Source organism: Haplochromis burtoni, unplaced genomic scaffold (genome assembly GCF_018398535.1).
Source record: "Haplochromis burtoni strain Fernald_Lab_line unplaced genomic scaffold, NCSU_Asbu1 Contig_63, whole genome shotgun sequence".
In the NCBI taxonomy this organism is placed as follows: Eukaryota; Metazoa; Chordata; class Actinopteri; order Cichliformes; family Cichlidae; genus Haplochromis; species Haplochromis burtoni.
Genome location: NW_024582424.1, coordinates 448,519 through 462,255, shown reverse-complemented (window position 1 = coordinate 462,255; position 13,737 = coordinate 448,519). Strand labels below are relative to the sequence as shown.

The 13,737-nt window shown below is 41.1% G+C and overlaps 1 protein-coding gene across 8 annotated transcripts in view; it reads right to left on the bottom strand.

Moving 5' to 3' along the window:
* The window catches only part of fam172a (family with sequence similarity 172 member A), a 116,300-nt gene that overhangs the window by 40,045 nt on the left and 62,518 nt on the right, over positions 1-13,737 (bottom strand). For 7 of the 8 annotated variants that reach the window (XM_042221267.1, XM_042221268.1, XM_014333728.2 and 4 more), the window contains 2 exons: positions 12,490-12,705; positions 2,597-2,716 (listed from right to left, as the gene is read on the bottom strand). In XM_042221267.1, coding sequence (XP_042077201.1) covers positions 2,597-2,716; positions 12,490-12,705 — 336 coding nt within the window. Of the gene's footprint in view, positions 2,717-12,489; positions 12,706-13,737 lie in introns of all 8 variants that reach the window. The other variant, XM_042221270.1, reaches the window with a different exon arrangement.

Sequence of the window (13,737 nt, the reverse complement as noted above, 5' to 3'; positions counted from 1 at the left end):
AAAGGAGAGATATAATAATATTGGTTGTACTGAGTCTAACAGCGATTCCCCAGATCAAGAAACCTGCAGCAAAATAAACCCTGCTCTCAGATCATAGAAAGGCCTGCAAACACAATTAGCGCAATGTGTTAGTTAGCAAGCTTCTTAAATTGCAGTCCAAACTAACCATAATCATATTTTGACAGTTAATGCAATTAATCACTGTTTCTAAGAATAAAGCCATATTTACACATGTACTGCAACTCTGAGTCTTTCTATACGCTAGAAAGACTGCTTTGAGTACAGGAATAGTCAGAAATAGTCATCCTGTAGCCCACCTCAGGAAGATTATACCCTAGTAGACAATTTTCCAACAACTTAAATGATTAGTACTTAAGAAGTACTCAAGTAATGATACAGGTACTAATAATAGCATGCTCTTATGATGAAAACAGTGTATTACTCAAATATTAGTAAAGGCACTTTTTGATTTCTCTGGGATGAAAACCAAACAACAAATAGTACCTAAGCTTGGCTCTTAAATGCTATTATGGCTTGGGAAGGATAACCCACTAATATTGCATTTATTATCTGCACATAACCTTCATTATTGCAGTTGGTAACTCTCACTAAAACACTTACAAAAGAGTTGGATCATTATTATGCGATGCACAATCCATAGTAAATTTAAGACTAGAAAATAAAACATTAACCTCAGAGGCCTTAGTCTAAACCTCAAAAGACACATTGTAGGCCCATTTAGCTGAAGGGCTGGGTTATAAAGGTAAGAAGCTAGCCAAACGTTTATTTTCAACCTCTCCTTTGAATCATTCATTCTGTCAAATTCTCTTCCCTCCCACCATCTTTTGATCTATCTACTGTCACTCTTAAGGTCACTCTTAAGGTGGAGAGATCTACATGCTGCACAGCAGATCTCAGCAACACTTTTGTTGGACTGCTATTCTTTCCTTATCAAGACAACTTTCCCTTCTTTCCCTCCTGTTCTTGATGTGCAGAGAAGTACCCAAAGATAGTGATGAAGCAGATTGTCTAAAAAGGTAAAACGAACTAAATAGTTGTAGTAGTTTCTTTCTCAAAGAGACTACACACTTTTATTCTTAATCTTTTGACCAAGTTTCACACATCGCCAGCCTGGTGTCTGTATTCCTGCGGAGGTCAATGCTAATATCACTGTGTATTTGTCTTTACAGTGCTGCGAACAAGTATTTACCCCCTTTTTTATATCTTACTTTTTGCATAGTTGTAACAATAAAACATATCAGATCATTAAAGAAACTTTAATAGTAGACAAAGATGACAAATACAAAATGCAGTTTTTAAATTATGATTTTATTTATTAACCGAAAAAAGTTATGCAAACCTAACTGGCCCTATATGAAAAAGCAAATGCCCCCTAAACTGGTTGTGCCACGAACTGCAATCAAGCATCTGCAATAATATACAGCATTTGAAATTTCCCCCATCTTCTTTGCAAAGTTGTTTAATTCAGCCACATTGGAAGGTTTTCCCCTGTCCGTTCATGCCAAAGCATTTCAATTGTATTTCTGTGTGGACTTTAAATAACCTTCCAAAACCTTCTTTTTTCTTTTCTTCAGGGCACAAACTGACATTCTCCTTCGGCAATTTCCGGTAGAGAGCAGAATTCGTGGTTAAATATATTACTGCAAGTTGTCCAGGTATTGAAGGAGCAAAGCAGCCCCCGACCATCAGACTACCATGTCTGAATGTTACAACGGAACGTAATGGTGACTCAAACCTTTCAGAAAGTTCAGCATTTGTCTCGTGAGTCCAGAGAATATTTTCCCAAAAGTCTTGAGGATCATTAAGGTGCTTTTTTTGGCAAACGTGAGATGAGCCTTTATGTTCTTTTTGATCAGCGGTGGTTTTTACTTTAGAACTCTCTCATGGATGCCATTTTTGCCCAGTCTCTTCCTTATTGTCGAATCATGAACTCTGAAATTAACTGAGGCAAGTGAGGCCTGCAGTTATTTAGATGTTCTGGGTTCTTTTGGGAACTCCTGGATAAGTCATCATTACGCTCTTGGGTTCGCCACCGTTGTCTCTATTTGTGAACAATGGCTCTCATCATGGTTCAGTGGAGTCCCAAAGCCTCAGAAATGGCCTTGTAACCCTCTCAGACTAACAGATGTCAAGGATTCTGGTTGACTTTGTTTCTCGGGATGTGTTGCTTTTTCAGATCTTCTAGCCAATTTTATTTTGTCAGACAGGTTCTATTTAAGTGATTTTTTTTATTCAAAAGGGCAGTAAGTAATCAGACCTGGGTGTGGCTAGTGAAATAAAAAATAAAGGTACTTTTTTACATAGAGTTAGATATGTTTGGATAACTTTTGGTCCCTCAATTTTACTCTAGTTATTGTTTATCATTTACATGTGAAAAATCTTCAAAAAAGAAATCAGGAAGAGCAGGAAATACATTTTCACAGCACTGTATTATTGTGTGTGTGTTCGAGAATAAGTAGTGTAAGGGTCAAACACGTACAATAGTGTTTGTGTTAACAGGAGTGTATTGTCCATTTCAGTGCATGCTTTTGTTGGTATGAGGTAGAAAAGACAAGCGGAAAACTAAAACACTCACCAGCTCAACGAAAGACAGTCCTCCATAGCTATGGGCCATGATGAAGACATTCTTGGCTGCGGCTTTGGACACAAAGTGGTCCCACACGTACAGCACATGTTCCTCTGAGGAGCCGTTTTCCTGCAAGACAAAAAATATGCTTTGTCATATCCACAACAAAGACAATTCAAAGAAATCCTTGACGCTTGAAGGCTACCGACAAACTCCAGTTGTGCAACTACAAAACATTTAAGAAGGGTCTAGCCAATGACAATGAAGCATCAATAGAGTTATTAAACTCTATTGATGCTTTAATGCTACAGCATCAAAACCTGCCCCTCTAGGCCCAGCCAAAAAGAGAGAAATTCAAAAGAAAAGTGGATGTAGCCTGAGGTGATTTCTACAAAGAGCCACACTTCAACAGATCAATAAGTCTTGCATATTGCAAATGCCCTAAATGTAAAACTCAATAGGCAGGATGACGTAACATTTAAATCTTAATTTGTACCCCGTTGCTGAATCAATGGTCCATCTAAACACCAGTAGAGGCATAATGGGAAGACACCAGGGCAAGGTCAAAAAAAAAAAAAAAGACGACAGAGAGGAGACATATGCACGTACACACAAAACACACACTCAAGCACAATGCTGTACCACAAATAAATTCCCCTACATCTTTTCTCAATCTCATCTGCATGTATACAGTTGTGCGCGCACACGCACACACATGTGCAGTAACACGCAACCAGAAGACATGTTTAATTAACCTGAGACGTAAGTGCTTATCTGGGACTGGAAAGAACAATAGCAAGTGTACAGCTGCGAAAAGGGCAACCATTAATGAACTTGTGACATTGATTCCAGACTTTGATTTTCTATCAGGCTGTCTGGTTCACAACAGAAATCAACAGTGCATTCGCACAAGAGGTTACACTGCACAAGAAACTGTGTTAACTGAAGACACCTGTATCCTGCGATTCAACAACACGAGAAACTGTAGCCATACGAAACGCAAACCTGATTATTTACACGCATACTTCTCTTAATTGGCACGCCTATGCATACAGAAATAATATCCTAAAGTAAACAAACACACGGCTTGTTGGAGAAGAAATCCGCATCTGTTAATCGAGAGTCAAACTGTTCAATCAAACTCAAAAAAGCAATTAGCAATTTTATGGTAAAGGACAGAAGAGATATCTTAAGAGACCATCCTTTTACTTAACGCAATTCTGCTTTCATTGTGTGAGGACACTGTATTATGTCAGACAGATAATTACTTCAATATTCAAGGTGGTAACTGAGAAGAATGTGCTCAACACACAACTCGTACACACACACTGCAGACAAAGATGTGGTTTAAAGTTTAGTTTTAGTACAAAGTAATCGAGCTTGTGATTTGATTCAATGGTTTCACTCACGTGCATCAGTGTGTGCAAGTCTGTGTGCGGTTGTAGTATTTGATGATGTGCTGATGTGTGTTTTTGTTGCCGTGTTTGTCTAGAGGTAAATTAACCTGTCAGAGTGTTTGTGTTTGCGCTAGATTAGCATGAGGGGGGTTGTAGTGTCAGCACCAACCTCCATTCACAGAGCGTGATGCAAGAGCAGGCAACTTCGCTCTGCCCTGCCCTTCTGCCATCAGGGCTATGCCTTTACTTTTCACGCATTCATGTGTATGTGGTCTCCGGCATGTACGCGGCGGCTGGCTGAAGAAGAGTTGTCTGTCTGAAAGGCTGTGACATCAAAGCCCTTTGAAGTCTCCCTCTTCTCTTCTCCACCATGTCGCCCTTCATCTATGAAGCCCATTTTATTAGCCTGCCTCCTTTTTTCACTCTTCCCTTCTCTTCTACCTTCTTTTCTCCTTCACTGATGCCACCTGTTCTTCTTCACACTCATTTGTCTCATATTTTATCACTTCTCCACCCAAGGTTCACTGACATAGAGACATTAGACATGGCTTGCTGTTCTATGTAGCACACATACCAACGCCTAAACAAGTCCAAAAGTGCTGTTATCAATAGGGTAAAACCTGGCTATGAGTAAAACTGACACGATATTAGTTTTTTGCCCATGTGAGGACAAGATAAATGTCTTTATTTGTTCCTATACTATGACTCATAATTTTGGAAAACACTGCAGGATTTAACATGCGGTGGTGTGTTCCTGACTCCTTCCCCTAACCTCACGCACACACAAATTTGCACATACAGTCTTTGCCTTAGTATCAGGCAACTGTGACTGACTACCTGACATGACATTGTATTGAATTATCTAAACAACATTTGCATATTGTTGCAATTATCTCCTAGAGTTAATTTGCTGCAGTGGAGTCTGCTGCCCTGTGAGACTAGCTTCCCGTCACCAGCTCTCACACGGTATCTTAGTTTATTTATTTTCCAGAGATTTTTTTCCTCTGCCTTTGAGTGTGTGTATGTGTGCGCATTCGTAGATCTGTGTGCATCTGCCAGTACTGTCAGAACAGCCTCCCCACTGCACACCTGTTGCCAGCACACTTCAACCATAGCTGTCAAGGGACATTTGAGAGTGTGTACAATGTGTTTACCACATATATAGGAATCCATACTGTCCCCTCAGTGAATATAAAGTACAAATCCGAACTCTAGACACCCAGGACAAAACAGTCTCCAGATGCTGAAAGACAGCTTTTTATCAGAAAGTTATAGAGAGTGAGAAAGGGAGTGAGAGAGAGATACATAACAGGTGTACAATTGTGTGTCTAGCAGAATTACTCAGTGAGAAGAGTTTGACGTGTACTTCCAGCTTCAAACTTGGAAATTACAAACCTTTACCACATCAACATTCATCCAAATGCACCTACATCAATCATGTCAATAAAGTGCAATGTAGGTAGTGACACAACAAAGACTTTGAGAAACATTTAGGGAACTCCATGCTTAAAACATACTGTGTGCAAACTATTCACACACGTTAAAAAAAAAAATACAAATGACTTCAATGAGTCAGCGAAACAAAATGTGGTTTTAGCCAAGATCCTGCTATGCAATCAGCAGAACACTGATTTCAAGTAATAAATTAGAGTAACATTATGCATGAAGATCTATCCCACTTTCAGTCCATAAGTGGTTCCAACTGTTAGCCCTCTGTTGAAAGTGTGCCTTCCAATTGTCTAGTTTCAAGAAATTGTTCAATTTAGCTCTTTCCATTACTTACACAATAAAGACTTACTCTCCAGTCAAAAGCCATACTTAATTGCAGGCACCCAAGAGTGTGCACACAACACACACATGTACCACAAACACACACAAACAGGCATGCTCCAGTACATTCACACAGATTGAAACTCGCGTTCTTCAAAAGTTTGTCCGGTCCAGTACTTGCCCTGTGTTTATTCAATGTAATGAGAAGCAGGGAGAGGAGAGCAGAAGAGAGGAGTGCACTGCAGCCAGAATAACAGCCTCAACGCCAACACAAACCCAGTGTCTGACCAACACAGGAAACAATGAATCTAACAACATCAACACACTCTGACAAACAACCACTGCAGACCTCCCTGCTCCTCCCTTCTGCTCCTCCTCTCCAGTCGTCCAAAAAGATAGCGGATGTCTGAGGAAGCTGAAATTTCAAGGTGGGAGACGGTGAGCAGTGTGGGCTGGAAGGAATCTAGTGGATAAGAGCCATTCTACTTTTTACACTCAGAAACCTTTCAGCGGAAGCCAGAAGTGTCAGGACAGTGTCACGGGGATCTCTAAACAACTTCATTGGGTTTAGACTCTTTTGCTTGGGCAGATACGGTTCCAGTCCCAAAAAAAAGTATAGGGAAAGACAGAGCACAGAGAAAGCTGAAGAATTATTTAAACGCAACAGAACGCACAGGTCACACAACAATGTCTTTCTGCAAAGGAAGAAGAAAAAAGAAATTAGTGAAATTACACAGGACTCTCGTACTCACTTTTGCTCTCTCACTGACAAGCAGAAACACAGTAAAGACTGGCTGACCAATCTCTCAGTCCCCTCATGCTCGCAGGCCACACACTGAGTAAACCAACCTGCAGCCCTAGTCATTACAGTCTTTAATATGTCCAGCTCAGTGCAGAACAGGATTGTTTTCATTTGGGCTAATGACTAAATATTAAATAAGCAATGTAGGTAATTACATGTTTGGTATTAGCAAAGAGGTTATTAGAATCAGTTAGTTTGTGTTTGTTTGTGAATGACTGCGTGCATGATTCTGTACATGTCTCTGCGCACACAATTAAATAGCGGACCTCTACGACACCTGTTTGCAATTGCATTCTAATCAATGTCTGGGACGTGCAGTCCTTTGCCATCGTTTTCCTGTTTTTTCTTCCCCTCCTGTATTTGTTTCATTCTTTTCTCTCTTTAAAGGCAGACAGAGAGCTCAGGCGAGCTGGAAGCTGTCTGGGAGCTGATGGGTCTGCTAGAGTGGGGGGAAAAGAAGGTATGGAGCAAATTAGCAGCAGAGATGGGAAAATAATGACTGTGGCATTGTAGGTAATTAGCAGGTATACTACCTATGGAGAGTTGGGAATATAATGATGCGAGAAAGAGACGGAGAAAAGGGAGAATGAGGTGAAAAACATGTGCAAGACTAACAAGGGGGGGGAAGAGAGAGAAAGACAGAGAGAGAAATATATGTGTAGGTGTGTTACTTGACTTTGCAATGAGGGGATATACAGTGTAAGGGGGAAGAGAAAGAGTCAGAGAGAGAGAGAAAGAGAGAGGGGGATGCCAGAGAAAGGAGCAAAACTACGGCGTACATGTCATCCCACGTTCAGATTAGCGTGCAGAGACTGTATACAATAAAATAGCATGACCTTGGTAGGGTCAGTCTGCTCTGACAATATTTGCCAGGGCATTGTTTCAAATCAATAACTCATTAACAAAGTACAAAGGAAGTTGCTGTGGGTTTGTGAGATTCTTTATTAGAAAAGAGCGTCTGCGGGCCAGAAAGGTCATCACTGTGACATCTTGGCTAGCCTCGTGCTGCCGCCAGGATTGTCAGGTGAAATTACTGCGAGTCATTAATTGACATAAGGCAAAGGAAAGCGGGCAGGCAGACAAGGCTGTGTTTGTTCCAGGATGACCCTGAGGTGCTGTGTGTGTGTGTCTGACTATATCTTCATTCGGGTCAGCCAGTATCCACAACAGGGTTGTGTGCAAAGAGGGAAAGAAACAGAGACAGGGAGCTCAGTGGGTGGGGAGGTGTGAGCGAGGGCAGGATGGATGTGTTTGATGGTTGACCTGAGTAGAAGATTGGGAGCAGGGATCTGAGACCAGCTACACTTGTTCTGCCCCAAGCGAACTCACAAACACACAGGTATGCATGCATGCACATATGCTGTGTACTAAATAAGTGCGCTCAGAATTGCACACACACACACAAACCAACAGCGCTGAATCCAACAGACCTTCCCTTTTAAAACTTTGAGAAGTTAAAACTAAACTGCCGTAAACAACTCTAATATAAAATAAAGTTAAAGTTAAAAATGCCACACGCAGCATACCTAAAAGACTTGGCTCATAAAAACAGATACACAAGCACACACATCAAAGCTCCTTCACTGCCACATTTACACGGACATACACACCCAAATGCAAAAGTGGCATCCAGCCAATTTGCTCTCTGCAGCAAGCTTGTGAGCTGCCCTCTTGCCCGGGTCATTGACCTCTCCTCTGACTAGGTTCAGAGGTTAATCAAGTCCCTACCTGTCCTTAGAAATGCTGAGCCTCACTTCTTGGCAAGGCTACAGATCAAAGGTCAGGTAAACTATGTCTGTATGACTGCTTGTGGACCACAAAATGGGGCAAATAGGTGAAGGTGACAAAGAGCAAAAATCCACAGAGAAACATGGTAGTACCGTGTCGCAATACAAATGTCAGACTGTGCACTTATGTGTTCACGTCTTAATGTTTATGATCGAGTTCTGGTGTGTTTGTGTGTAGATCTGCGTGCATGTACCTTAGAGAATTTTCTAGTACAGCACAAACAGCAACTTCCTGAGCTAAAGAAGGGAGCCAACCAAAATGCCAAAACTTCAGTTCAAAACCACTGGCTCCTAAAACAAGTCTAACCCCATAGACTTCAATGCGCAAATCATCCAACTTTACAACTGAAATAAACACGTGACAACTCTGTAAAGTGTCATTTTTATAGAACCTAACTAAATTGTATTAAGGCATAAAATTAGAGGTGGGAATCACCAGACATCCCACCATATGATATTATCACAATGCATCACTCAAAATAGAATATTTCTTTGTTTTTAAATGTTTTGAGCTATGCCAACTATTACAGTAGCATATATTGCAATTCATTAATTAAGCTCCTAGATACAAACAATGACCCCAGCTGATTGGTGTAGACAGCTACAACTGGAAATAATGGGCCTTCAGAAGCAAAACCTAGAAAAAGTAAATGTACCGACATACACAACACACTACGTGCATCCAAAAAGATCAGTAGTAGAAGACCCCTAGGTTAAGATAAAACTTTTCTTAAAAAAACAAACAAACCTCCAGTTGCCACTATGGCAAGTCTATAACAAGTGAAAAATATTAGAGAAGAGCACAAAGATATCATGGTGACAACTGAAGTTGCAGTGAATCTTATATAGCAAAAGTAAAGGAAAAGAAGGGATAGCCTCAATCTGAAACCCTAAATTCCTCTAGGAGTGAGGGCCTCTCTTTTTCCCTCTCTTTCTCAATATTTAAGAAATGTACAGCGTTGAAAGGAGAAACATAAAAACACGAAAACAGAAAGAAGGAAAAGCATTCAAGTCATTTATAAAAATAAGTGGTGCTTAAAGAAAGGCGAAGCTCTGTTTTTTGTCCTCTTTGCTCTTTTTTCCCCTTCTTCTTTCCAGGGCCTGCTGGCCTAATCCCAGCCAGCCAGCCTTGGGTGAACTCTTTGGAAGCTTCTTAAGCCCATGAATGTGCCTTTTGTTCCTGCCATTCCTCCGCTTGGCTGACAGAAAATAGCTAACTGGATTACTGCTAAAATTCAGAGTAAAGTGAACTCCCAAACTTCTATATGGTTAAGTGCTAAAAAAGTACCCCCCACCCGCTTCCCCTCCAGTATCCTCATCAGCATCCCTCCGATCAGACTTTCTATCCCTCCATGCCTCCCTGTGCCCTCTCTCTTTTTCTTTCTCCTCTACCAATATCCCCCTAAACATGGCCCATTGGTGTGTGATCTAGAGGAGCAGAGAAGAGAAGGATTAGATAAGGTTGAGAGGTTGCACACTATGAACCCAAGGCTAAAAAGTAAGAATCCTAAAAGCAGTTAAGAGCTTACCAATGTGTGTAAGGAAGCGTATTAATCAACTCAACTCTATCAGTGGGCTGCTGTGTATTTGTGTGTATCTGTCAATCTTTGTGAGTCAACTGGAAGGAAAAAAAGAGATGATAAACTGTAATTTCAGGAGCGTCACAAATATAAACTCAGAGCAAGACAGGTGTTATTTCAAGCTTAAGGTGCTTCTTCTGTCTTGTTGGGTGTCATGATATTGCCAGGACTAGAGGTTTATAGTTTGAATATGTGTCTTTCTGAATGGCTGTGTGCAGGTGGTCTGCCAGCCCAGCGGGAGTAAGACTGTGAGGTGTAGCGAATACAAAGGTTGGTGAGTGAGTGTGTCTTGGGTGGGTGCTGTATAAAAAAAAAGATGAAAACAGCCCTGCTAAAGAGGTTTGATTTGATCCACCACCCACCTTGACCAACAGAGTTGAAGGAAAAAAGCGCACACAAGCACACACAAACACACTATCAGTTCTCTTTTCACCTTCTTTACTCTTTTGTCTGCTGGTATGTGTGAGCCTTTACATATCTCCATGTGTGCATGTGACAGCTTGCTCTTGGACGGATAGAGGATGAGCAGTGGAGTAGTGATGCGGCGAAGGGAGGGGGTGGACAATAAAGGCGAGGTCATACATGCTAACATCCTGCTCACTTCTGGGTCAAAGGTCAAAATTCAAGAGGCACCAACACAGATCCTAACTGCTCACTCGTTAATCGTGCAAAGACAAGTATATTTAGCAGCAAAATCTAAGTCCTGCTCAAGGTGAGTGAGTGAGTATGATATTGCCTTGTGAAGTTTAATAGTTGAATAAAAAAGGAAGTCAACATTGTGCTTGGTTTAAATGGAAGGTTTTCTTTTCCTTTTTTTCGGTCATTAATTATGTCGTCTGTCCTTGCTTTCATCTTGTTGGGATGGGGAATGTGAAGACTGTCCACTGCTTCATACTGCCTCCCCTCAATATATCTGACTGTGGCCAGCATGCATCACTGGGTAAGCAAGCAAAGCTGAATATAAAGACACAGAAATAATACTGCAGCTTACTTGTAGTAAAAGGAAAACTAAGTTGGGAGTGTAGTTTTGATCCAACTCTGCTAACATTACTTAGCGGTAAAGATCCCAGGCAAGAGGATGACAACAGAAAAAGAAGATACATACAAGTAGATACAAAAAAATTGAAATGGCGAAAGCAAGAGATCAGTTCATGATATGAAAATCATTCAAGCCTCAGCAGATACACGTGGTGTACAGCTATAAAATAAATCAATATAGAGCTGACAGCAGATGCGAGTTTGTTTGGCACCATTATTAGAAATGACACGATGGATCATTTACAAAGATCTTCATGTCAGTGAGTGAGTTCACCGCTTGTATGATGAGGAAAGCAGCACACATGCAAAATCTGATAGAGTAAGAGAGGACAGCAGCTAATTATACCTTATTAGAGCGTGTATAAAGGTACTGCTGGAAGGGTGGGGGGTGAGAAAAAGAAGCCCGTGATGACAGCTCACACACCGCCCGCTAGTCCCACAGCAGCCCTAACTCTTGTCAGACACCAGAGAGTGACGTCTTTCACACGCAGACACATGCACATACACTTACACACATGTACAAACACCACCCACATACACAAATGTACATCCATTGCTGCGATGCTACTGCCATCAACCAAATGAAGACTCATATAATCAGTGAGGGTGCTTTGCCTATATGAGACCCAGCCATGGAGCATGATCTTAATTTTTAAGATTTTAAGCAATGACAAAAGGAAGTGAGGGACGAATGACAAAAAAAAGAAAGAGATAATTGGGCTGGACCCTGTTCAAGTGGCCAATGAATATTAAATTTGTCGGCAGGGGTCAAACAGAAGACATCAGAAGCTTTATGCAATGGGTCACTTCCTTTGTTTGACCACAAGGTAAACTGGCCAAGCTAGGCGCCTCGAGTGCTGCATATGAGCATGTGTGTGTTTATGTGTATTTGTATGTGTATGCATATGCGTATATGTATGATTAAGGGGTGCACAGTCAGTGTTGCACGATAAGAATGTTGCAGTGTGTTTGCACAGTGTGTGTTAGGGAGATAATAATCCCAGCGGTCAACAAGAGTGAAGGGCCAGAGCTGCACTGACCAGCCCACCATCTGAGAGGGGAAAAAAAGTGAGGGGAAGAGGGGGAGGAAGAAGGAGAAAGGGAGGTAGCCATGTGGTTAACACTTGCTCACTGAGAGGCGACTGGAGAACAGCCAACCTCTTCACACACAGGCTGACCACACAAGAGCCTCTCTTTCTCCCTCTGCCTTCCATCCTCCCTTCATCCCTTGTTACCTAACATATCCTTCCCTCACTTCCTTAGCTAGCTTCCTCCTCCCCGCTCCCCCTTGCCACATTTGTCTTTCGAAACTTAGCCAAATTCCTGCTATCCATTTTCTCACCTATGTCTTGCCTCCTACCTCCTCCTACGACCCTAGAACTGTCACTCTGTCCACCTCCACCATCATGTCTACATTTCATCAGCATCTATCATCTTTTCCTCTAGCCCTGGCTCTGCAAACACATCCTCCCTGCCTTCCTTCTCTTTCCTCTCTCCATATCTTCATCGTTCCCTTTTTTGGACTTACTCGTATAAGAATCCGTTCTGTCTCAGTCTCTCTTTGTGGGTTACGGTATTTCTCATAAAATTCCTTCTTCTTTTTCCCCTCTTTATCGTCTTTGCGCTCCCTCTTTTCAGCAGGTTCGTCGGAGGTCTCCGTCGGAGAGGGCAGGGGAGACTTTGTCGGTTTTTCCACTTCCAAATAGTTCTCATTGGGGTTGAGCACCATCACGCCGTAGCCCTCCTAAAACAAATAGGAAACATACATTTGTGTGTTAAATCCAAGGCACGAGCATCGTGAGATAGTTACCTTAAAGTGTTAAAAGTGTTGGATATTTTATCCATTAACACTATAACTATATGGTATTTGACTATTTCCGATTTACGTAAACCTTTTTAAAATAAAATATTTGTAAAAGAAAAAATAGAAATACAAATAGAGGCGATAACCTTTAATCTGCATTTATTTCTATAATATATCAATAAATAGATGCATCTTTGTAGACATGTATATACAGAAACATATGTGTGATAGGGGTGCAGATTTTTAGTTTCCAATATGTTGAGGTGTTTCGGTTATTTAGTTTTGTTTTGTCTCCATGATACAATTATGAACTGAATTAAAAAGTGATGAGAATTTAATGCTTTTTAGAACATGTTTCTTTTCTTTTCGTTTTTTTCTTGAGAAAAATCTGATAGTCCCTTTGTCAGGCCGACTAGGTAAGTAAACAGCAATATAAATGTAACAATGCAGAGTAAACCACAAGAAAAAGAAGCTCACAAACATTTCTGTGTAATCTTGGTCTGGTAGTGGTTCATAGTCTTTAACAAAGAGCCCAGCAGTGGATCTTTATGAGCAAATAATACCAACACGACACTTAAAAGACACAGATTGTGACATGACTCGGTGAAAAGATGCAAATCCAGACTGAAAGAAATGGCAGCGAAAGAGATAGAGGAGAGAATGTCACTGCAGGGACAAGCCTGAGGAGTAACTAGGGGATTGGAATTCAGTGATGGTGGTTTCAGTAAGTGAGTAGCATTTAGTGACTCCAAAGGCCATGTGTCACTTAATATCAGACCCAATCGATCCTACCATCACTCAGTGAAAGGCTTAGCTACAAATGTAAATATGACTTGAAACTTCTGCAGGCAGCACCGCAGATAAAAGTTGCATTAAGAAAAAAAACCTTAAGAAAGAATTACGGTTTTCAAGTGAAAAGAAAATATTTGATTTACATAAAATGCCGCAATAGTAAGGGCTTAAAAAGACTGG